Source organism: Scyliorhinus torazame, chromosome 10 (genome assembly GCF_047496885.1).
Source record: "Scyliorhinus torazame isolate Kashiwa2021f chromosome 10, sScyTor2.1, whole genome shotgun sequence".
Classification (NCBI taxonomy): domain Eukaryota; kingdom Metazoa; phylum Chordata; class Chondrichthyes; order Carcharhiniformes; family Scyliorhinidae; genus Scyliorhinus; species Scyliorhinus torazame.
In genome coordinates, this window is record NC_092716.1 from 1,858,276 (window position 1) to 1,884,011 (window position 25,736).

Consider the following 25,736-nt stretch of genomic DNA (forward strand, 5'->3'; position numbering starts at 1 on the left):
TAGTTCAGTTCTGTATTTTAGTCACAAATTATAAATTCTTATATCAACATTTACAATGGAAACAGATGTAAACTTGTCTTGGTGTAATTATGCCCTCCCACCAGTGGGAGCTGAGAGGATTGTGTGGGTGTACAGTTATCTACAGTCAATCGTTTACCAACTATGAGTGTAGCAAATGGGAAAAGGATCAGAATATAACACTATTTAACCAACACATCACAATTAAGACACATGAATGAGGGGAGGCTCAAATTCTATTTTAATTCTTAGCAGATAAGGGTAATATATGCACTGATTCAAATAATACACTTGTATCTAACTAACTATTTGCTAAGTTATCAAACACATCTCCACTCAATGGGAGGGAGACACCCAAAACAATCTAAATATCTGGGGCACTTCCAGAAGATGAGGTGCCTGGATTCAGTCAGGATGCTGCTCCGCGAATTAGTGAGAAAACAAAGTCAGTGCTAGAAATGGAACAATTGGCAAATAAGGAGTTCTGTTAACCAAATAACACCTCGGCGGTGAAACTATCCAAAATCCTGCTCTGAGATACAAAACGACATTTCCCTCCAACTCCACACAGCCAGGACACGAGTGCACTTTGTTCACAGTTCAAATATTATACAGGTTCAAGTACAACAGTCTCACTCTCTCCTACTCCTCTGTGCTTCTGGGAAATAACCAGGTAAGATTTACACACTTTGCATTAGTCAACAGCAGCATCATCTTCTAAGCTGCTCCTCACACGACCCAACCTTCTCGCCATGCCAGGATAAACATCACAAAATAAACCATTAAAAAGTGAGGATGTTAAAAACAGTTCAGAGGTCAGATGGTCAAGTCTTTCAATGATGAAACCTCACTTTTCCCCAATTGATTACATGTTGGATTGAATCAAATGTGATGCATATGTAAGTAACATTCTCTGTTTGATGGAACTTTCAACCCATTTTAAATTGAAATCCGATGACATCTTGTGTGCTGTTCCATTTTATTCAGGACCGCATTGCATCATTGAAAGCTGTCCTGGAAACTTAACGGAGAAACTGGTAGACTTCACAGGGCCAGAGAAGAACAGGAATTCCAAAGTTTCAGGGTCTCAACAGACCTGGACCATCATCCCCGAAACCATGTTATCAAAGACCCTAAAACACAGAGCACAAGGCCATCACTTATACGAAGCATCGCAGAAACACAAGGTCGAGAGGTGGTCATTGATACGAGGGGGTTCTCACTGTATGTCAGTGTGTGGAGGTTGGGCAGGCGCCAGGCTCCAGGCCTTACCACTGCTGGAAATCTGGAAGACCCCCCCCACCTCCCAAGCCTGGAGTGATCGTGTCTGAATCTCTTCCTGTTGCTATCACCATTTATATCGGAGAGATCGATCCAGTCATCCTCTTCTGCCACTAATGGAAATTACTTCATGCACTTTGCTTTCCAACTGGATGAGCTTTGATCACCCTGGGACTTGGAGCATCTTGTAACTTGGTACTTCGGAGCTAATGTGACATAGAACATAGAACAATACAGCGCAGTACAGGCCCTTCGACCCACGATGTTGCACCGAAACAAAAGCCATCTAACCTACACTATGCCATTATCATCCATATGTTTATCCAATAAACTTTTAAATGCCCTCAATGTTGGCGAGTTCACTACTGTAGCAGGTAGGGCATTCCACGGCCTCACTACTCTTTGCGTAAAGAACCTACCTCTGACCTCTGTCCTATATCTATTACCCCTCAGTTTAAAGTTATGTCCCCTCGTGCCAGCCATTTCCATCCGCGGGAGAAGGCTCTCACTGTCCACCCTATCCAACCCCCTGATCATTTTGTATGCCTCTATTAAGTCTCCTCTTAACCTTCTTCTCTCCAACGAAAACAACCTCAAGTCCATCAGCCTTTCCTCATAAGATTTTCCCTCCATACCAGGCAACATCCTGGTAAATCTCCTCTGCACCCGCTCCAAAGCCTCCACGTCCTTCCTATAATGCGGTGACCAGAACTGTACGCAATACTCCAAATGCGGCCGTACCGGAGTTCTGTACAGCTGCAACATGACCTCCCGACTCCGGAACTCAATCCCTCTACCAATAAAGGCCAACACTCCATAGGCCTTCTTCACAACCCTATCAACCTGGGTGGCAACTTTCAGGGATCTATGTACATGGACACCTAGATCCCTCTGCTCATCCACACTTTCAAGAACTTTACCATTAGCCAAATATTCCGCATTCCTGTTATTCCTTCCAAAGTGAATCACCTCACACTTCTCTACATTAAACTCCATTTGCCACCTCTCAGCCCAGCTCTGCAGCTTATCTATGTCCCTCTGTAACCTGCTACATCCTTCCACACTATCGACAACACCACCGACTTTAGTATCGTCTGCAAATTTACTCACCCACCCTTCTGCACCTTCCTCTAGGTCATTGATAAAAATGACAAACAGCAACGGCCCCAGAACAGATCCTTGTGGTACTCCACTTGTGACTGTACTCCATTCTGAACATTTCCCATCAACCACCACCCTCTGTCTTCTTTCAGCTAGCCAATTTCTGATCCACATCTCTAAATCACCCTCAATCCCCAGCCTCCGTATTTTTTGCAATAGTCTACCGTGGGGAACCATATCAAACGCTTTGCTGAAATCCATATACACATCAACTGCTCTACCCTCGTCTACCTGTTCAGTCACCTTCTCAAAGAACTCAATAAAGTTTGTGAGGCATGACCTACCCTTCACAAAGCCATGCTGACTATCCCTGATCATATTATTCCTATCTAGATGATTATAAATCTTGTCTCTTATAATCCCCTCCAAGACTTTACTCACTACAGACGTGAGGCTCACCGGTCTATAGTTGCCGGGGTTGTCTCTGCTCCCCTTTTTGAACAAAGGGACCACATTTGCTGTCCTCCAGTCCTCTGGCACTATTCCTGTAGCCAATGATGACATAAAAATCAAAGCCAAAGGTCCAGCAATCTCTTCCCTGGCCTCCCAGAGAATCCTAGGATAAATCCCATCAGGTCCCGGGGACTTGTCTATTTTCAGCCTGTCCAGAATTGCCAACACCTCTTCCCTACGTACCTCAATGCCATCTATTCTATTAGCCTGGGGCTCAGCATTCTCCTCCACAACATTATCTTTTTCCTGAGTGAATACTGACGAAAAATATTCATTTAGTATATCGCCTATCTCTTCAGACTCCACACACAATTTCCCATCCCTGTCCTTGACTGGTCCTACTCTTTCCCTAGTCATTCGCTTATTCCTGACATACCTATAGAAAGCTTTTGGGTTTTCCTTGATCCTTCCTGCCAAATACTTCTCATGTCCCCTCCTTGCTCGTCTTAGCTCTCTCTTTAGATCCTTCCTCGCTACCTTGTAACTATCCATCGCCCCAACCGAAACTTCACACTTCATCTTCACATAGGCCACCTTCTTCCTCTTAACAAGAGATTCCACTTCCTTGGTAAACCACTGTTCCCTCGCTCGACGCCTTCCTCCCTGTCTGACCGGTACATACTTATCAAGAACACGCAGTAGCTGATCCTTGAACAAGCCCCACTTATCCAGTGTGCCCAACACTTGCAGCCTACTTCTCCACCTTATCCCCCCCAAGTCACGTCTAATGGCATCATAATTGCCCTTCCCCCAGCTATAACTCTTGCCCTGCGGTGTATACTTATCCCTTTCCATCATTAACGTAAACGTCACCGAATTGTGGTCACTGTCCCCAAAGTGCTCTCCTACCTCCAAATCCAACACCTGGCCTGGTTCATTACCCAAAACCAAATCCAACGTGGCCTCGCCTATTGTTGGCCTGTCAACATATTGTTTCAGGAAACCCTCCTGCACACACTGTACAAAAAACGACCCATCTATTGTACTCGAACTATATCTTTTCCAGTCAATATTTGGAAAGTTAAAGTCTCCCATAATAACTACCCTGTTACTTTCGCTCATATCCAGAATCATCTTCGCCATCCTTTCCTCTACATCCCTAGAACTATTAGGAGGCCTCTAAAAAACTCCCAACAGGGTGACCTCTCCTTTCCTGTTTCTAACTTCAGCCCATACTACCTCGGAAGAAGAGTCCCCATCTAGCATCCTCTCCGCCACCGTAATACTGCTCTTGACTAGCAGCGCCACACCGCCCCCTCTTTTGCCTCCTTCTCTGAGCTTACTAAAACACCTAAACCCCGGAACCTGCAACATCCATTCCTGTCCCTGCTCTATCCATGTCTCCGAAATGGTCACAACATCGAAGTCCCAGGTACCAACGCATGCTGCCAGTTCCCCTACCTTGTTTCGTATACTCCTGGCATTGAAGTAGACACACTTCAAACCACCTACCTGAACACTGGCCCCCTCCTGCGACGTCAAATCTGTGCTCCTGACCTCCATACTCTCATTCTCCCTTACCCTAAAACAACAATCCAGGTTCCCATGCCCCTGCTGCATTAGTTTAAACCCCCCCAAAGAGCACTAACAAATCTCCCCCCCCAGGATATTTGTGCCCCTCAGGTTCAGATGTAGACCATCCTGTCTGTAGAGGTCCCACCTTCCCCAGAAAGAGCCCCAGTTATCCAGAAATCTGAATCCCTCCCGCCTGCACCATCCCTGTAGCCACGTGTTTAAATGCTCTCTCTCCCTATTCCTCATCTCACTATCACGTGGCACGGGCAACAACCCAGAGATAACAACTCTGTTTGTTCTAGTTCTGAGCTTCCATCCTAGCTCCCTGAAAGCCTGCCTGACATCCTTGTCCCCTTTCCTACCTATGTCATTAGTGCCAATGTGGACCACGACTTGGGGCTGCTCCCCCTCCCCCTAAGGACCCGGAAAACACGATCCGAGACATCACGTACCCTTGCACCTGGGAGGCAACATACCAAACGTGAGTCTCTCACGCTCCCACAAAATCTCCTATCTGTGCCCCTGACTATAGAGTCCCCAATTACTAATGCTCTGCTCCTCTCCCCCCTTCCCTTCTGAGCAACAGGGACAGACTCCGTGCCAGAGGCCCGTACCCCATGGCTTACCCCTGGTAAGTCGTCCCCCCCACAAGTATCCAAAGCGGTATACTTGTTTCTCAGGGGAACGACCACAGGGGATCCCTGCACTGACTGCTTTTTCCCAGTCCCTCTTACAGTTACCCACCTATCTCCAATCTTTGGTGTAACTAATTCCCTGAAGCTGCTATCTATGACCCCTTCTGCCTCCCGAATGATCCGAAGTTCTTCCAACTCCAGCTCCAGTTCCCTAACTCGGTCTTGGAGGAGCTGGAGATGGCAGCACTTCCTGCAGGTAAAATCAGCAGGGACACTAACGGCATCCCTCACCTCAAACATCCTGCAGGAGGAACATTGCACTCCCTTCCCTGCCATTCCTCTAACTTTCTGCCAAGATCTGGCTAACAACTAAATTAAATTTTTATAAAAAATAATAATACTATAATAAAATATGGTACTTACCTCAGACCAATGGGTTTTATTATTAGGTTAGAGGAGGGCGGCGGGTGGGAGACACTACACGTGTAGTGTCTCGGGTTTCCTCTCCACCAGAATTTATTGGTGAGGGTCTTCCCAGACGTCCGCGGGTCGACTTCCTGTCCTGCAAAGACAAGTGCTTTTAAAGGTTGACTTACCTCCCAGCAGCCACTTCCTCAATGCTCCCGCTGAAACTGACTCACCAGCTGATTCTCCCGCCAAAATCGACTGGCCTGCCCCTGCAAAGACAAGTGCTTTTAAAGGTTGACTTACCTCCCAGCAACCACTTCCGCACTGCTCCCGCTGAAACTGACTCACCAGCTGATTCTCCCGCCGAAATCGACTGGCCTGCCCCTGCAAAGACAAGTGCTTTTAAAGGTTGACTTACCTCCCAGCAACCACTTCCGCACTGCTCCCGCTGAAACTGACTCACCAGCTGATTCTCCCGCCGAAATCGACTGGCCTGCCCCTGCAAAGACAAGTGCTTTTAAAGGTTGACTTACCTCCCAGCAGCCACTTCCGCAATGCTCCCGCTGAAACTGACTCACCAGCTGTTCTAACGCCGAAATCGACTCCACATATCGACGGCCTCGGCACATTGCCTGAAAGGGGGGGGGGGGGGGGGTCCGGGGCTTGCGAGCCGGCCGAAGGGGGGGGCTACTTCGCAGCCCGGGTCCGCGGCTGCCATGTTGCACGGCACGGCCGCTGCAGGTCGCCGCCATGCGCAGCCATGGACCCGGCAATTCTCCGGGCCGTATCGGCAGCTACAGCCAGGTGCTCTACAATGCCGGCATGCTAGCCCCCAGCCAAACAGAGGATCAGTGGCCGTTTTACGCCATTTTGTTTGTCGTAAAACACCACCGATACCACGCCAGCGTGGGGCCATATCCTCAGAATCGGAGAATCCAGCCCCATTTCTCCAGTACTGATACAGAAAATGAGAATACAGAACTGGTCAGGAACTACACAGGGGGTTCCACCCAACACTGACCCCGCTTTCTCACCCTCTCCTATCAAACAGCAAGAGGGAAAAACTACTCAAAAGAACAGATATAAATAGCAACAGGAAGAGGCCATTCAGCCCCTCAAGCCTGTCCCACATTTATCTCAACTCCATTTTCTCATGTCTGCTCCAAGTCCCTCGATACCTTTACAAACAAAAATCTATCGATTTCAGTCTGAAAACTTCAACTGACTCTCATTATCTTTCGGATAACTACCATTTTCCACCAGCCCTTCATCGGCACAACACAGACACACCAGAAGCAGCAAATCAGAGTAACGTTAATCCTATGTTGCGGCTTCAAACACTCCTTACTTGGATTGAATCAGTTCTCCCGGGTTGTAGAATGGATTACACATGACATCGGTGTAGGAGTTGTGGAGTTTTCTGAACATCTGGAGAAAAAAAAACACACACAAGGAGTGAAATAATGATGCCTGCACTCTAGATTAGATCAATTAGTTGTTCAGTAATATTCTAAACTTGAAACCTAATTAGTTACATAAAATCAGACGAGACAATTGCATTTGTGTTAAGTGCCTGCAGCTTGAGGAACTTTGGCTTCGGGTTAAAGAGCTGGACTCCGAGTTTTGGATATTGGGATGTATCAGTGAGGGGGAAAGGTACCTGGACACACACATCCTGAGGTAGGGTACTTCAGATTTGGCCCCTGGTCAAGGATAGGGGGCTTTATAGTAAGAGAGGTAGATATGGGGATCGGAAAGATAGCAATGGAGAAGCCTTAGCTCTTGCACTTTCCCACCAGACGACATCTCAGGAATGCTGCGAGGTGCTGGGAGGGGAGGGATCAACAATAAACAGAGGGAGGGCTAAGGAAACAATTTTGCTGAGGATGCAGCCAGAGACTAAATTAAAAAGCAGAACCAAACGTTAATAATCCCTGGATTACTACCCGAGCCAAGAAAATTGACACAGTGCAAAAAAGATCAGAGAGCTGAATGTGTGACTCAAAGATTGGTGCAGGAAAAATGGGGTCTGATTCGTGTCAGTGGCACCAGGATTGGAAAAAGAAAAACAGGCTGGGAACAGTACACTGGCAAATCATACAACTCGAGCTGGGGGGGGGGGGGGGGGGGGGGGGAAACATGTAACTCGAGCTGGGGGGGGGGGGGGGGGGGGGGGGGGAGAAACATGTAACTCGAGCTTGGGGGGGGGGGGGGGTTAACATACAACTAGAGCTGGGGAGGAGGGGTATATATAACTAGAGCTGGGGAGGGGGGTGGATGATCACATAACTAAACTTTGGGGGGGGGGGGGGGGGTTACCATGAGGGGAGGTTTTGAACGTTAAAGAGAAGGAACAAGCAAGTGATGCAGAGCAGTGATACAGGTAATGGTGTGAATACTGTGACAGGGAGGGACAGAGTTTACTAATGCAATACTGCCCCAGAACATAAGGTCTGGGTAGAGAATAAGCTAAACAGGCAGCAATAAAGGCTTTTTCGCTGAATTTATGCAGCATTGGCAAAAAATTGGGATGAATTGATATCACAAATAGAATTTTTAAAAAAATTTTGGAGTACACAATTCATCATTTTTTTTCCAATTAAGGGGCAATTTAGCGTGGCCAATCTACCTACCCTGCACATCTTTGGGTTGTGGGGGTGAGACCCACACAGACATGGGGAGAATGTGCAAACTCCACACAGACAGTGCCCGGGCCAGGTTCGAACTCAGGTCCTTGGCGCCGTGAGGCAGCAGTGCTAACCACTGCGCCACCGAGTCACCCCCACAAATAGAAATAAATGAGCATGGTATGACAAGGTGACCACAGATCGGACCTGGATGTTCACGGGTATTTGACAGTTTTGAAAGACAGGAAGAAAGGGAGGTGGGATTGCTCTATGGATCAAGTCAGATCAGTAATGGGAAATGATCTTGGTTCAGGGGATCAAAATGTAGAATCAGTTGGGTGGAAACAAGAAACGGCAAAGCAAAGAAGTCATTGGTGAGGATGGTTTATAGCAAAAAACAGGAGCTACACTGTAGGACAGCACGTAAATCAAACAAAATAATGGGGGGGCTTGTCAGAAAGTTACTGTAATAATTGTGGGAGATTTTAATTTTCATATAAATGGTGCTAGGATATCCAGACCAGACACCAACCTTGTTAAGATACTGGACAAGAAACCCAAACAATTTTCAATTTATAAAACTGAGGAAAGGATATTTCACCCCTGGAGCGGTGACTCTGACCAACAGGTATCTTTTATGTTAAAACAAAATTCAATTTAAACAAAGAATTAACCACATTAACAGCAAAGAAATAGCTTTACAATTAACAGTTAAGCAGTTCTTAAATAAAAGGAAAAAACTTGAACTTACTATCTACACCTACCACGAATTCCAATTAAAGAACCCACTACAGCTCAATGCCACTGAGATCTTAAATTAAGAATTAAGTGAATAACCAGACTTGCTCATCTGTGCAAACCTTTGGAGAGACCGACCCCTTCCAGGAACAACCTGAAAATCCTTGTTCTGGTCTAATCCTATGGCAAACTGCTGTTCAACAACATTGGTTTGGTTTATTGTCACGTGTACCGAGGTACAGTGAAAAGCATTGTTCTGTGTACAGTCCAGACAGATCAATTTTCATACATGAAAAGAAAATACATAGGGCAACATAAAATACACAATGTAAGTACATAGACACAGGCATTGGGTGAAGCGTATGGAATGTAGTACTACTCAGTGGAGAAGGTGTGTGAAGAGATCAGATCAGTCCATAAGAAGGTCGTTCAGGCGTCCGGTAACAGCGGGGAAGCAGCTGTTTTTGAATCTGTTCGTGTGTTCGCAGACTTTTGTATCTCCTGCCAGATGGAAAAAGTTAGAAGAGTGAATAAGCCGGGTGGGAGGGGTCTTATTATGCTGCCCGCTTTCCTCAGGCAGCGGGAGGTGTAGACAGAGTCAATGGATGGCAGGCAGGTTTGTGAGATGGACTGGGGGAGGCGGGTTTGTGAGATGGACTGGGGGAGGCGGGTTTGTGAGATGGACTGGGGGAGGCGGGTTTGTGTGATGGACTGGGGGAGGCGGGTTTGTGTGATGGACTGGGGGAGGCGGGTTTGTGTGATGGATTGGGGGAGGCGGGTTTGTGAGATGGACTGGGGGAGGCGGGTTTGTGAGATGGACTGGGGGAGGCGGGTTTGTGAGATGGACTGGGGGAGGCGGGTTTGTGAGATGGACTGGGGGAGGCGGGTTTGTGTGATGGACTGGGGGAGGCGGGTTTGTGAGATGGACTGGGGGAGGCGGGTTTGTGTGATGGACTGGGGGAGGCGGGTTTGTGTGATGGACTGGGGGAGGCGGGTTTGTGTGATGGACTGGGGGAGGCGGGTTTGTGAGATGGACTGGGGGAGGCGGGTTTGTGAGATGGACTGGGGGAGGCGAGTTTGTGTGATGGACTGGGGGAGGCGGGTTTTTGAGATGGACTGGGGGAGGCGGGTTTGTGAGATGGATTGGGGGAGGCGGGTTTGTGTGATGGACTGGGGTAGGCGGGTTTGTGTGATGGACTGGGGGAGGCGGGTTTGTGTGATGGACTGGGGGAGGCGGGTTTGTGTGATGGACTGGGGGAGGCGGGTTTGTGTGATGGACTGGGGGAGGCGGATTTGTGTGATGGACTGGGGGAGGCGGGTTTGTGTGATGGACTGGGGGAGGCGGGTTTGTGTGATGGACTGGGGAGGCGGGTTTGTGTGATGGACTGGGGGAGGCGGGTTTGTGAGATGGACTGGGGGAGGCGGGTTTGTGTGATGGACTGGGGGAGGCGGGTTTGTGTGATGGACTGGGGGAGGCGGGTTTGTGAGATGGACTGGGGAGGCGGGTTTGTGTGATGGACTGGGGGAGGCGGGTTTGTGTGATGGACTGGGGAGGCGGGTTTGTGAGATGGATTGGGGGGGAGGCGGGTTTGTGTGATGGACTGGGGGAGGCGGGTTTGTGAGATGGACTGGGGGAGGCGGGTTTGTGTGATGGACTGGGCGGTGTTCACGACTCTACAGTTTCTTAGTCTTTTTTAGCATGCTGTAAAAGTACAGACAGACTGGGCTCCTCCCATTAATTACAGCAGCTGTATCAGATGTCCTTTGACCTGCTTATCCGGGACTAAACACAACTCCCTCAAATTATCTACCTCCCAGGGAATCTCTCGCAATCAAAAAATGTTCCATTAGCCATCTATATGTAAACAAGTAAATGGTTAGAAACCATGGGTCTCGGTAGGGTGCTCTTTCAGAGGGCCGGTGTGCACTCGATGGGCCAAATGGCCTCCTTCTGCACTGTACAAATTCTATGGCTCATGGTTACCCCGCCTTTTATGACTTCTTAATTACAGCTTTACTAGACATACTGCCTGTATGTATATTAAACCAGGGTTGTTAATAACATTACTACCACAAATAAGAAATATAATATATAACAATTTTTATGTTCATCACAATTGGGTGAATCAAACTGACTTAGGTAACCTGGGAATGAGCAATGAGTGTACTTGGGATGTTTTCTTACAACACATTCTGGAACCAACCAGGGAACGGGCTATTTTAGATCGGGTGATGTGCAATGACACATGATTAATTAATGACCTCATTGTAAAGGGTCCTCCAGCTAACAGTGACCATAATGATAGACTTTTACACTCAGTTTGAGGAGAGCAATTTGGGTTTGAAACTAGTGTCTTAAACTTGAATACATGCAACAAAGGTATGAATACAGTTTGGTTAAAGTGCATTGGGAAAATAGGTTAAAATGCAAGGCAGTAAAGAAACCGTGGCAGACCTGCAAGGAGAAATTTCATAATCTTCAACAAAACATATTCCATTAAGAAAGAAAGGCAATGAGGAGGAAGCACCATCTGTGGGTAACTAAGGAAGTTTAAAGATGGTATTAAATTGAAAGATGCATAATGCTACAAAGATTAGCGAGAGGCTAGATTGGGAGCCCGATAAGAATTTGGATTGGATTTGGATTTTGTTTATTGCCACGTGTACCAAGGTACAGTGAAAAGTATTTTTCTGCGAGCAGCTCAACAGATCATTAAGTATGTGAAAACAAAAGGAAATAAAAGAAAATACATAATAGGGCAACTCAAGGTACACAATGTAACTACATAACACCAGCATCTATAGTAGGGGGCTAAGTATGCAGCCCTGCGGGGCTCCGGTATTGAGGACTATTGTGGAGGTGTTGTTGTTTATTCTTACTGATTGTGGTCTGTGGGTTAGAAAGTCAAGGATCCAGTTGCAGAGTGGGGAGCCAAGTCCTAGATTATGGAGCTTTGATATGAGTTTGGCTGGGATTATGGTGTTGAAGGCGGAGCGGTAGTCAATAAATAAGAGTCTGGTGTAGGAGTCCTTGTTGTCTAGATGTAGTCATTGAGGCACGCTGCCTGGTTCGTCTTTGGCACCAGTATGATGGTGGTCTTCTTGAAGCAGGTGGGGACCTTGGAGCGGAGTAGGGAGAGGTTGAGGATGTCCGCAAACACACCCACCTGTTGGCCCACGCAGGCTTGAGTGCTCGACCAGGCACTCCATCAGGATCTGTTGCTTTCCGACGGTTCACTTTCAAGAAGGCTAATCGGACTTCAGAAGCTGTGACGGTGGGTATGGGTGTGTCTGAGGCTGCTGGGGCAGTCGGCAATGATTTGCCGGTTTTATGCTCGAACCGAGCATAGAATGGATTGAGTTCATTGGGGAGGGGTGCGCTGCTGCTGGAGATTCTACTCGGCTTTGCTTTGTAGCCCATTATGTTGTTTAAGCCTTGCTACAACCGACGAGAGTCCATGTCGTTTGTCTGTGACACTAGTTTAATCTGGTATTGTCTCTTGGCATCCCGGATGGCTTTGCAGAGGTCGTACCTGGATTTCTTGCATAGGTTTGGGTCGCTGATGGTTGCCTGGACTTACTGTCACTACACAGAGTAAAGCTCCCTTTACATTCAACACTCCCAAGACAGCACAGGGTTAGATAAAGCGTTAACTTACACTGCGGATTTCGTTGTCCCTTAGTGCAATGTTGGAAGAATCTACGACAATAACAAATTTGACTTTAGTGTTGGTAACGTAGCCGTATCTGGAAACATCAGTCAAGGTTCACATTTTGCCAGGATGCAGAGTGATCGTCATACAGCACAGAAACAGGCCCTTCAGCCACCAGCACAGAAACAGGCCCTTCAGCCACCAGCACAGAAACAGGCCCTTCAGCCACCAGCACAGAAACAGGCCCTTCAGCCACCAGCACAGAAACAGGCCCTTCAGCCACCAGCACAGAAACAGGCCCTTCAGCCACCAGCACAGAAACAGGCCCTTCAGCCACCAGCACAGAAACAGGCCCTTCAGCCACCAGCACAGAAACAGGCCCTTCAGCCACCAGCACAGAAACAGGCCCTTCAGCCACCAGCACAGAAACAGGCCCTTCAGCCACCAGCACAGAAACAGGCCCTTCAGCCACCAGCACAGAAACAGGCCCTTCAACCACTATGTCTATGCTGACCATCAAACACCAATCTGTACTAATCCCATTTCCCAGCACTTGGTCCATTGTATTCTATGCTGTGGCGATTTAAATGCTCATCCAGATGCTTCTTAAATGTTGTGAGAGTTCCTGCCTCCACCACCCTCTCAGGGAGCCAATTCCTGCCTCCATCACCCCCTCAGGCAGCGAGTTCCTACCTCCACCACCCCCTCAGGCAGCGAGTTCCTGCCTCCACCACCCCCTCAGGCAGCGAGTTCCTGCCTCCACCACCCTCTCAGGCAGAGAGTTCCTGCCTCCACCACCCCCTCAGGCAGCGTGTTCCTGCCTCCACCACCCCCTCAGGCAGCGAGTTCCTGCCTCCACCACCCCCTCAGGCAGCGAGTTCCTACCTCCACCACCCCCTCAGGCAGCGAGTTCCTACCTCCACCACCCCCTCAGGCAGCGAGTTCCTGCCTCCACCACCCTCTCAGGCAGAGAGTTCCTGCCTCCACCACCCTCTCAGGCAGAGAGTTCCTGCCTCCACCACCCTCTCAGGCAGAGAGTTCCTGCCTCCACCACCCTCTCAGGCAGAGAGTTCCTGCCTCCACCACCCTCTCAGGCAGAGAGTTCCTGCCTCCACCACCCTCTCAGGCAGAGAGTTCCTGCCTCCACCACCCTCTCAGGCAGCGAGTTCCTGCCGCCACCAACCCCTCAGGCAGCGAGTTCCTGCCTCCACCACCCCCTCAGGCAGCGAGTTCCTGCCTCCACCACCCCCTCAGGCAGCACCTTCCATATTTCCACCAACCTCTGGGTGAAAAAATATTTCCTCAGGTCCCCCCTAAACACTTACTCCTTACCTTAAACCTCTGCCCTTAGACACCTCTGCCATGCCGAAAAGAATCACACAATTTACCCTACCTGTGCCTCTCATAATTGTGTCCACCTCTATCAGACCCCCTCAGCCTCCTCTGCTCCTGGGAAAACAAACTCAGCCGATCCAGTCTCTCCTCATGGCTGAAACTTTCCATCGCGGACAACATAGAACATAGAAAATACAGCACAGAACAGGCCCTTCGGCCCACGATGTTGTGCCGAACCTTTGTCCTAGATTAATCATAGATTATCATTGAATTTACAGTGCAGAAGGAGGCCATTCGGCCCTTTGAGTCTGCACCGGCTCTTGGAAAGAGCACCCTACCCAAACTCAACACCTTCACCCAACACCAAGGGCAATTTGGACATTAAGGGCAATTTATCATTGGCCAATTCACCTAACCTGCACATCTTTGGATTGTGGGAGGAAACCGGAGCACCCGGAGGAAACCCACGCAGACACGGGGAGGACGTGCAGACTCCGCACAGTCAGTGACCCAAGCCGGAATCGAACCTGGGACCCTGGAGCTGTGAAGCAATTGTGCTATCCACTATGCTACCGTGCTGCCCTTGAGAACAAATAAATCTACACTATATCATTTAACCGTAATCCATGTACCTATCCAATAGCTGCTTGAAGGTCCCTAATGTTTCCGACTCAACTACTTCCACAGGCAGTGCATTCCATGCCCCCACTACTCTCTGGGTAAAGAACCTACCTCTGATATCCCTCCTATATCTTCCACCTTTCACCTTAAATTTATGTCCCCTTGTAATGGTTTGTTCCACCCGGGGAAAAAGTCTCTGACTGTCTACTCTATCTATTCCCCTGATCATCTTATAAACCTCTATCAAGTCGCCCCTCATCCTTCTCCGTTCTAATGAGAAAAGGCCTAGCACCCTCAACCTTTCCTCGTAAGACCTACTCTCCATTCCAGGCAACATCCTGGTAAATCTTCTTTGCACCTTTTCCAAAGCTTCCACATCCTTCCTAAAATGAGGCGACCAGAACTGTACACAGTACTCCAAATGTGGCCTTACCAAAGTTTTGTACAGCTGCATCATCACCTCACGGCTCTTAAATTCAATCCCTCTGTTAATGAACGCGAGCACACCATAGGCCTTCTTCACAGCTCTATCCACTTGAGTGGCAACTTTCAAAGATGTATGAACATAGACCCCAAGATCTCTCTGCTCCTCCACATTGCCAAGAACTCTACCGTTAACCCTGTATTCCGCATTCATATTTGTCCTTCCAAAATGGACAACCTCACACTTTTCAGGGTTAAACTCCATCTGCCACTTCTCAGCCCAGCTCTGCATCCTATCTATGTCTCTTTGCAGCCGACAACAGCCCTCCTTACTATCCACAACTCCACCAATCTTCGTATCATCTGCAAATTTACTGACCCACCCTTCAACTCCCTCATCCAAGTCATTAATGAAAATCACAAACAGCAGAGGACCCAGAACTGATCCCTGCGGTACGCCACTGGTAACTGGGATCCAGGCTGAATATTTGCCATCCACCACCACTCTCTGACTTCTATCGGTTAGCCAGTTCGTTATCCAACTGGCCAAATTTCCCACTATCCCATGCCTCCTTACTTTCTGCATAAGCCTACCATGGGGAACTTTATCAAATGCCTTACTAAAATCCATGTACACTACATCCACTGCTTTACCTTCATCCACATGCTTGGTCACCTCCTCAAAGAATTCAATAAGATTTGTAAGGCAAGACCTACCCCTCACAAATCCGTGCTGACTATCCCTAATCAAGCAGTGTCTTTCCAGATGCTCAGAAATCCTATCCTTCAGTACCCTTTCCATTACTTTGCCTACCACCGAAGTAAGACTAACTGGCCTGTAATTCCCAGGGTTATCCCTAGTCCCTTTTTTGAACAGGGGCACGACATTCGCCACTCTCCAATCCCCTGGTACCACCCCTGTTGACAGTGAGGACGAAAAGATCATTGCCAACGGCTCTGCAATTTCATCTCTTGCTTCCCATAGAATCCTTGGATATATCCCGTCAGGCCCGGGGGACTTGTCTATCCTCAAGTTTTTCAAAATGCCCAACACATCTTCCTTCCTAACAAGTATTTCCTCGAGCTTACCAATCTGTTTCACACTGTCCTCTCCAACAATATCGCCCCTCTCATTTGTAAATACAGAAGAAAAGTACTCGTTCAAGACCTCTCCTATCTCTTCAGACTCAAAACACAATCTCCCGCTACTGTCCTTGATCGGACCTACCCTCGCTCTAGTCATTCTCATATTTCTCACATATGTGTAAAAGGCCTTGGGGTTTTCCTTGATCCTACCCGCCAAAGATTGTTCATGCCCTCTCTTAGCTCTCCTAATCCCTTTCTTCAGTTCCCTCCTGGCTATCTTGTATCCCTCCAATGCCCTGTCTGAACCTTGTTTCCTCAGCCTTACATAAGTCACCTTTTTCCTCTTAACAAGACATTCAACCTCTCTTGTCAACCATGGTTCCCTCACTCGACCATCTCTTCCCTGCCTGACAGGGACATACATATCAAGGACACGTAGCACCTGTTCCTTGAACAAGTTCCACATTTCATTTGTGTCCTTCCCTGCCAGCCTATGTTCCCAACTTATGCACTTCAATTCTTGTCTGACAACATCGTATTTACCCTTCCCCCAATTGTAAACCTTGCCCTGTTGCACGTACCTATCCCTCTCCATTACTAAAGTGAAAGTCACAGAATTGTGGTCACTATCTCCAAAATGCTCCCCCACTAACAAATCTATCACTTGCCCTGGCTCATTACCCAGTACTAAATCCAATATTGCCCCTCCTCTGGTCGGACAATCTACATACTGCGTTAGAAAAGCTTCCTGGACACACTACACAAACACCACCCCATCCAAACTATTTGATCTAAAGAGTTTCCACTCAATATTTGGGAAGTTAAAGTCGCCCATGACTACTACCCTATGACTTCTGCACCTTTCCAAAATCTGTTTCCCAATCTGTTCCTCCACATCTCTGCTACTATTGGGGGGCCTATAGAAAACTCCTAACAAGGTGACTGCTCCTTTCCTATTTCTGACTTCAACCCATACTACCTCAGTAGGCTGATACTCCTCGAACTGCCTTTCTGCAGCTGTTATACTATCTCTAATTAATAATGCCACCCCCCCACCTCTTTTACCACCCTCCCTAATCTTATTGAAACATCTATAACCAGGGACCTCCAACAACCATTTCTGCCCCTCTTCTATCCAAGTTTCCGTGATGGCCACCACATCGTAGTCCCAAGTACCGATCCATGCCTTAAGTTCACCCACCTTATTCCTGATGCTTCTTGCGTTGAAGTATACACACTTCAACCCATCTCCGTGCCTGCAAGTACTCTCCTTTGTCAGTGTTCCCTTCCCCACTGCCTCATTACACGCTTTCGCGTCCTGAATATCGGCTACCTTAGTTGCTGGACTACAAATCCGGTTCCCATTCCCCTGCCAAATTAGTTTAAACCCTCCCGAAGAGTACTAGAAAACCTCCCTCCCAGGATATTGGTGCCCCTCTGGTTCAGATGCAACCCGTCCTGCTTGTACAGGTCCCACCTTCCCCAGAATGCGCTCCAATTATCCAAATACCTGAAGCCCTCCCTCCTACACCATTCCTGCAGCCACGTGTTCAACTGCACTCTCTCCCTATTCCTAGCCTCGCTATCACGTGGCACCGGCAACAAACCAGAGATGACAACTCTGTCTGTCCTGGCTTTTAACTTCCAGCCTAACTCCCTAAACTTGTTTATTACCTCCACACCCCTTTTCCTACCTATGTCGTTGGTACCAATGTGCACCACGACTTCTGGCTGCTCACCCTCCCCCTTAAGGATCCTGAAGACACGATCCGAGACATCCCTGGCCCTGGCACCCGGGAGGCAACATACCTTCCGGGAGTCTCGCTCGCGACCACAGAATCTCCTATCTATTCCCCTAACCATTGAATCTCCTACAACTATTGCTTTACTATTCTCCCCCCTTCCCTTCTGAGCCCCAGAGCCAGACTCAGTGCCAGAGACCTGGCCGCTAGGGCCTTCCCCCGGTAGGTCATGCCCCCCAACAGCATCCAAAACGGTATACTTGTTTTGAAGGGAAACGGCCACGAGGGATCCCTGCACTTTCTGCCTGTTTGTTTTTTTCCCCCTGACTGTAACCCAGCTATTCTTGTCCTGTACCTTGGGTGTGGTTACCTCCTTGTAACTCTTCTCAATCACCCCCTCTGCCTCCCGGATGATCCGAAGTTCATCCAGCTTCAGCTCCAGTTCCCTAACACGGTCTTTGAGGAGCTGAAGTTGGGTGCACTTCCCGCAGGTATAGTCAGCGGGGACACCGGTGGTATCCCTCACCACCCACATCCTACAGGAGGAGCATGTAACTGGCCTAGCCTCCATCCCCTCTTACCTGACAGAATATAGCTGTCCTGTGGACTAACTAGATCTCCGCCCACCGACCCTGCTCCCAGTCAGCTACACTTTCTGTAAACTCCTGGCTCTCTTCGCACTCTTTGCGGAAATGTCGGAAACAAAATGAAAGGAGCGCCTTACTCCCTCCTCACCTAACTCCCTTGGTCACCAAACTCTCACTATCACACTCAAATGCACCAAATTCAGCACTCCCTCAGTCACCAAACTCTCACTATAGCACTCAAATGCACCAAATTCAGCACTCAGTGCAAACAAAGTCTGCACTGTCGGGGATCACTTTTATACTGTGAATCTAGCCTCTGAAAACCTGGCCTAATCCAATTAACAAGCTCCAGCTGCAAGTGCCTACAAGTAGAAGCCGGTTTAAAGCTTATTGAAAATTCACCTTCTTCTAAACCAAACAGCAACTTTTAAGTTAATTAACTAAATAAAAGAAAGACTAAACTTTAGATAAAAATGAAGCCTTATACTCCCTTGGTCACCAAACTCTCACTATCACACTCAAATGCACCAAATTCAGCACTCAGTGCAAATCCTGGTGAATCCCCCCCTCCGCCCGCTGCACCCGCCCTGCCCGCTGCACCCGCCCTCCCCGCTGCGCCCCCTCCCTCCCCGCTGCGCCCCCCTCCCTCCCCGCTGCGCCCCCTCCCTCTGCAATCACATCCTGCCAATGGTGTGGAGACCAGAACTGCACACAATATTCCATCTGTGGCTTAACCAATGTTTTATAAAGTTGTACCAAGACCTTCCTGCTCCAAGATTCTATGTCCGGCTAATGAAGACAAGCATTCTGTTTGCCTTCTTCACCCTATCTACCTGTGCTGCCACCTTCAGGGATCCATGAACTTGTACACTAAGGTCCCTTTGTTCCTCAAAACTCCCCGAGGACCTGTTCATTGTGTATGCCCTTATTAGACCTCCCACATGCATCACCTCACACGACAGAGGATTAAATTCCAGCTGCCATTGCTCTGCCCAACTTCCCAGCTGATCAACATCAGTCTGTAGCCCCAAGACCTTCCTCATTATCAACACCAATTTCTGTCATCTGCAAATTCAATTATACTTTTTACATTCACATGCAAGTTGTAGACTCGCAGGGTACACCAAGCATCCTATAATGTCCAGGCGAGGAGGTGCTCCGCGGGCAGCTCATTCCGGGGCGGGAGAGCACTCTGCGGCAAGAGGGTGGGGCAGCACCCCGGAGTGGGAAGGAGTGGCGGGGGGGGGGGTGCTCGCTCCGGAGCAGGAAGGGGGGTGAGCTCTCAGGAGCGGGAAGGTGTGGGCGATGGGAGGGCCTCAGGAGCAGGAAGAGGGGGGGGGCCTCAGGAGCAGGAAGAGGGGGGGGGGGGCCTCAGGAGCAGGAAGAGGGGGGGGGCTCAGGAGCAGGAAGAGGGGGGGGGGGCCTCAGGAGCAGGAAGAGGGGGGGGCCTCAGGAGCAGGAAGGGGGGGGGGCTCAGGAGCAGAAAGGGGGGGCTCAGGAGCAGAAAGGGGGGGCTCAGGAGCAGAAAGGGGGGCTCAGGAGCAGAAAGGGGGGCTCAGGAGCAGAAAGGGGGGGCTCAGGAGCAGAAAGGGGGGGCTCAGGAGCAGAAAGGGGGGGCTCAGGAGCAGAAAGGGGGGGCTCAGGAGCAGAAAGGGGGGGCTCAGGAGCAGAAAGGGGGGGCTCAGGAGCAGAAAGGGGGGGCTCAGGAGCAGAAAGGGGGGGCTCAGGAGCAGAAAGGGGGGGCTCAGGAGCAGAAAGGGGGGCTCAGGAGCAGAAAGGGGGGGCTCAGGAGCAGAAAGGGGGGGCTCAGGAGCAGAAAGGGGGGGCTCAGGAGCAGAAAGGGGGGGCTCAGGAGCAGAAAGGGGGGGCTCAGGAGCAGAAAGGGGGGGCTCAGGAGCAGAAAGGGGGGGCTCAGGAGCAGAAAGGGGGGCTCAGGAGCAGAAAGGGGGGCTCAGGAGCAGAAAGGGGGGGGCTCAGGAGCAGAAAGGGGGGGGCTCAGGAGCAGAAGGGGGGGCTCAGGAGCAGAAAGGGGGGGCTCAGGAGCAGAAAGGGGGGGCTCAGGAGCAGAAAGGGGGGGCTCAGGAGCAGAAAGGGGGGGCTCAGGAGCAGAAAGGGGGGGCTCAGGAGCAGAAAGGGGGGGCTCAGGAGCAGAAAGGGGGGGCTCAGGAGCAGAAAGGGGGGGCCTCAGGAGCAGAAAGGGGGGGCTCAGGAGCAGAAAGGGGGGGCTCAGGAGCAGAAAGGGGGGGCTCAGGAGCAGAAAGGGGGGGCTCAGGAGCAGAAAGGGGGGGCTCAGGAGCAGAAAGGGGGGGCTCAGGAGCAGAAAGGGGGGGCTCAGGAGCAGAAAGGGGGGGCTCAGGAGCAGAAAGGGGGGGCTCAGGAGCAGAAAGGGGGGGCTCAGGAGCAGAAAGGGGGGCTCAGGAGCAGAAAGGGGGGGGCTCAGGAGCAGAAAGGGGGGGGCTCAGGAGCAGAAAGGGGGGGCTCAGGAGCAGAAAGGGGGGCTCAGGAGCAGAAAGGGGGGGCTCAGGAGCAGAAAGGGGGGGCTCAGGAGCAGAAAGGGGGGCTCAGGAGCAGAAAGGGGGGGCTCAGGAGCAGAAAGGGGGGGCTCAGGAGCAGAAAGGGGGGGGCTCTGTCTCAGTTCAATCTGTATTGTCTACTTTTTAAACACCCGTAGTTGTACAATAAGGATACACTTTATAATCCTCAGTGGGGTAAAGCAACCCCAGGTAAAGTTCCCTCTGATCCACAAGTGCCCTTCCCAACTGCCGAGATCTTCTCCTCCACAACATCCAGCGAAGTGTGAACCGTGTAGTGAAACTTCAACTCATTCTCCGTCGAACAGTTTTAATGTACAGTGGATAATTCTAAATAAGAGGAACAGAAATATCAGCTACTGAGTTCAAAACAAAATTACTGCAGGTGTTGAAAATCTGAAATAAGAGGAACAGAAAATGCTACGACCATACAAATTAGAAGCAGGATGTCTGATTTTTTAAAATTTGGAGTGCCTAATTCTTTTTTTCCCAATTAAGGGGCAATTTAGCGAGGCCAATCCACCTAACCTGCACATTGGATTGGATTTGTTTACTGTCACGTGTACTGAAGTACAGTGAAAAGTATTTTTCTGCAGACAGCACAGATCATTAAGTACATGAAAAGAAAATACATAATAGGGCAACACAAGGTACACAATGTAAATACATAGACACCAGCATCGGGTGAAGCATACAGGGGCGTAGTGTTAATCAGGTCAGTCCATTAGAGGGTCGTTGAGGAGTCTGGTAACAGCGGGAAGCTGTTTTTGAGTCTGTTCATGTGTGTGGGGGTGAGACCCACCCAGACACAGGGAGAACGTGCAAATTCCACACAGACAGTGACCCGGGATCTTTTAAGCTCCAGTGGATACAAGCCTCATCTGTCCAACATTTCCTCATAGGACAACCCCTCCATTCCTGGTATTCCTGTCCACAGTACTCCAGATGTGGTCTCACTAATATCCTGTACAACTGAAGCATAACCTCCCCACTTTTGTATTCAATTCCCTCACAATAAACAATAACATTCTATTAGCTTCCTATCACTTGCTGTACTGTACACCAGCCTTTTGTGATTCATGCACGAGCACACCCAGATCCCTCTGCATCTCAGGGCTCTGCAATCTCCCACCATTTAGATAATAAGCTTCTTCTTTATTCTTCCGGCCAAAATGGAGAATTTCCCATATCGCCACATTATGTCCCATTTGCCTAATTTTGCCACTTACTTCTCCTACGCCCCTTTCTCCTTTTCACAATTCACTTCCTACCTTTTGTGTTGTCAGCAAATTTAGCAATCACACATCACGGTCCCTTTATCAAAGTCATTTATATAGATTGTAAAAAGTTGAGGCCCAGCACTGATCCCTGTGACACGCCACTCGTCACATCCTGCAACTAGAAAAAGACCCATTTATGCCAACTGTTTCCTGTCAGCGAGTCAATCTTCAATCCATGTCAATGTCACCTCCTACACCATGAGCTTTTATTATGGCACCTTATCAAATGTCTTCTGGAAATCTAAGTACAGTACATCCACCAGTTCCCCATTATCCACAGCACATGTGACTGCTTCAAACAACTCCAATAATTGGTTAAACGTGATTTCCCTTTGACAAAACCATGTTGACTCTGCCTGATTGCCTTGAATTTTTTCACGTGTCCTGTTACAACATCTTTTTTTTTTTTTTAATCAATATTTTATTGAAAATTTTTGGTCAACCAACACAGTACATTGTGCATCCTTTACACAACATTATAACAATACAGATAACAATGACCTTTTTTATATAAACAAAAAATAAATAAATATTAAATAACAAAAATGAAAACTAGCCCTAATTGGCAACTGCCTTGTCACAAGCTACAACCCCCCCGCCCACCCCCCCCCCCATCCCTCCCCCCCCCCCCCCCCCCCCCCCCCAAATCCTGGGCTACTGCTGCTGCCTTCTTTTTTCCCCCATCTATCTTTCCGCAAGATATTCGACGAACGGTTGCCACCGCCTGGTGAACCCTTGAGCCGACCCCCTTAGGACGAACTTAATCCGCTCTAGCTTTATGAACCCCGCCATGTCATTTATCCAGGTCTCCACCCCCGGGGGCTTGGCCTCTTTCCACATTAACAATATCCTGCGCCAGGCTACTAGGGACGCAAAGGCCAAAACATCGGCCTCTCTCACCTCCTGCACTCCCGGCTCTTGTGCAACCCCAAATATAGCCAACCCCCAGCTTGGTTCGACCCGGACTCCTACTACATTTGAAAGCGCCTTTGTCACCCCCACCCAAAAGCCCTGTAGTGCCGGGCATGACCAAAACATATGGGTATGATTCGCTGGGCTTCTCGAGCACCTCGCACACCTATCCTCCACCCCAAAAAATTTACTGAGCCGTGTTCCAGTCATATGTGCCCTGTGTAATACCTTAAACTGAATCAGGCTTAGCCTGGCACACGAGGACAACGAGTTTACCCTGCTTAGGGCATCTGCCCACAGCCCCTCCTCGATCTCCTCCCCTAGCTCTTCTTCCCATTTCCCTTTTAGTTCATCCACCATAGCCTCCCCTTCGTCCCTCATTTCCCTATATATATCCGACACCTTACCATCCCCCACCCATTTCTTTGAGATCACTCTGTCCTGCACCTCTTGTGTCGGGAGCTGCGGGAATTCCCTCACCTGTTGCCTCGCAAAAGCCCTCAATTGCATGTACCTGAATGCATCCCCTTGGGGCAACCCATATTTCTCGGTCAGCGCTCCCAGACTTGCGAACTTCCCATCCACAAATAAATCTTTCAGTTGCGTTATTCCTGCTCTTTGCCACATTCCATATCCCCCATCCATTCCCCCCGGGGCAAACCTATGGTTGTTTCTTATCGGGGACCCCCCCAATTCTCCGGTCTTTCCCCTATGTCGTCTCCACTGTCCCCAAATCTTCAGTGTAGCTACCACCACCGGGCTCGTGGTGTAGTTCCTCGGTGAGAACGGCAATGGGGCTGTCACCATAGCCTGCAGGCTGGTCCCCCTACAGGACGCCCTCTCTAATCTCTTCCACGCCGCTCCCTCCTCCTCTCCCATCCACTTACTCACCATTGAAATATTAGCGGCCCAATAGTACTCACTTAGGCTCGGTAGTGCCAGCCCCCCCCATCCCTACTACGCTGTAAGAATCCCTTCCTCACTCTCGGAGTCTTCCCGGCCCAAACAAAACCCATGATGCTCTTTTCTATCCTTTTAAAAAAAGCCTTCGTGATCACCACCGGGAGGCACTGAAACACAAAGAGGAATCTCGGGAGGACCACCATCTTAACCGCCTGCACCCTCCCTGCCATTGACAGTGCTACCATATCCCATCTCTTGAAATCTTCCTCCATCTGTCCCACCAACCGCGTTAAATTTAGCCTGTGCAATGTGCCCCAATTCTTAGCTATCTGGATCCCCAGGTAACGAAAGTCTCTTGTTACCTTCCTCAACGGTAGGTCTTCTATTTCTCTACTCTGCTCCCCTGGATGCACCACAAACAGCTCACTCTTCCCCATGTTCAATTTATACCCTGAAAAATTCCCAAACTCCCCAAGTATCCGCATTATTTCTGGCATCCCCTCCGCCGGATCCGCCACATATAGTAGCAAATCATCCGCATATAAAGATACCCGGTGTTCTTCTCCTCCCCTAAGTACTCCCCTCCATCTCTTGGAACCCCTCAGCGCTATCGCCAGGGGCTCAATCGCCAGTGCAAACAGTAATGGGGACAGAGGACATCCCTGCCTTGTCCCTCTATGGAGCCGAAAATATGCCGATCCCCGTCCATTCGTGACCATACTCGCCACTGGGGCCCTATACAATAGCTGCACCCATCTAACATACCCCTCTCCAAAACCAAATCTCCTCAACACCTCCCACAAATAATCCCATTCCACTCTATCAAATGCTTTCTCGGCATCCATCGCCACTACTATCTCCGTTTCACCCTCTGGTGGGGCCATCATCATTACCCCTAACAGCCTCCGTATATTCGTGTTCAGCTGTCTCCCCTTCACAAACCCAGTTTGGTCCTCGTGAACCACCCCCGGGACACATTCCTCTATTCTCATTGCCATTACCTTGGCCAGGACCTTGGCATCCACATTTAGGAGGGAAATTGGTCTGTAGGACCCGCATTGTAGCGGGTCCTTTTCCTTCTTTAAGAGAAGCGATATCGTTGCTTCAGACATAGTCGGGGGCAATTGTCCCCTTTCCTTTGCCTCGTTAAAGGTCCTCGTCAGTACCGGGGCGAGCAAGTCCAAATATTTTCTGTAAAATTCAACTGGGAATCCGTCCGGTCCCGGGGCCTTTCCCGTCTGCATGTTCCTAATTCCTTTCACCACTTCTTCTACCTTGATCTGTGCTCCCAGTCCCACCCTTTCCTGCTCTTTCACCTTGGGAATTTCCAGCCGATCCAAAAAGTCCATCATTCTCTCCCTCCCATCCGGGGGTTGAGCTTCATATAATTTTTTATAAAATGTCTTGAACACTTCATTCACTCTCTCCGCTCCCCGCTCCATCTCTCCTTCCTCGTCCCTCACTCCCCCTATTTCCCTCGCTGCTCCCCTTTTCCTCAATTGGTGTGCCAGCAATCTGCTCGCCTTCTCCCCATATTCATACCGTACACCCTGCGCCTTCCTCCATTGTGCCTCTGCCGTGCCTGTAGTCAGCAAGTCAAATTCCACATGCAGCCTTTGCCTTTCCCTGTACAATCCCTCCTCCGGTGCTTCCGCATATTGTCTGTCCACCCTCAAAAGTTCTTGCAGCAACCGCTCCCGTTCCTTACTCTCCTGCTTCCCTTTATGTGCCCTTATTGATATCAGCTCCCCCCTAACCACCGCCTTCAACGCCTCCCAGACCACTCCCACCTGAACCTCCCCATTGTCATTGAGTTCCAAGTACTTT

At 49.4% G+C, this 25,736-nt stretch overlaps 1 protein-coding gene across 1 annotated transcript in view; it reads right to left on the minus strand.

Moving 5' to 3' along the window:
- Positions 1 to 236: 236 nt before the first annotated feature.
- trappc2l (trafficking protein particle complex subunit 2L) overlaps positions 237 to 25,736 on the minus strand; it is a 41,612-nt gene continuing 16,112 nt past the window's right edge. The window contains 6 exon segments of the mRNA XM_072466776.1: positions 237 to 1,151; positions 6,820 to 6,899; positions 12,496 to 12,583; positions 20,972 to 21,033; positions 21,035 to 21,117; positions 21,120 to 21,144. Of these exon segments, the coding sequence (XP_072322877.1) occupies positions 1,106 to 1,151; positions 6,820 to 6,899; positions 12,496 to 12,583; positions 20,972 to 21,033; positions 21,035 to 21,117; positions 21,120 to 21,144 (384 nt within the window). The 3' untranslated portion in view covers positions 237 to 1,105.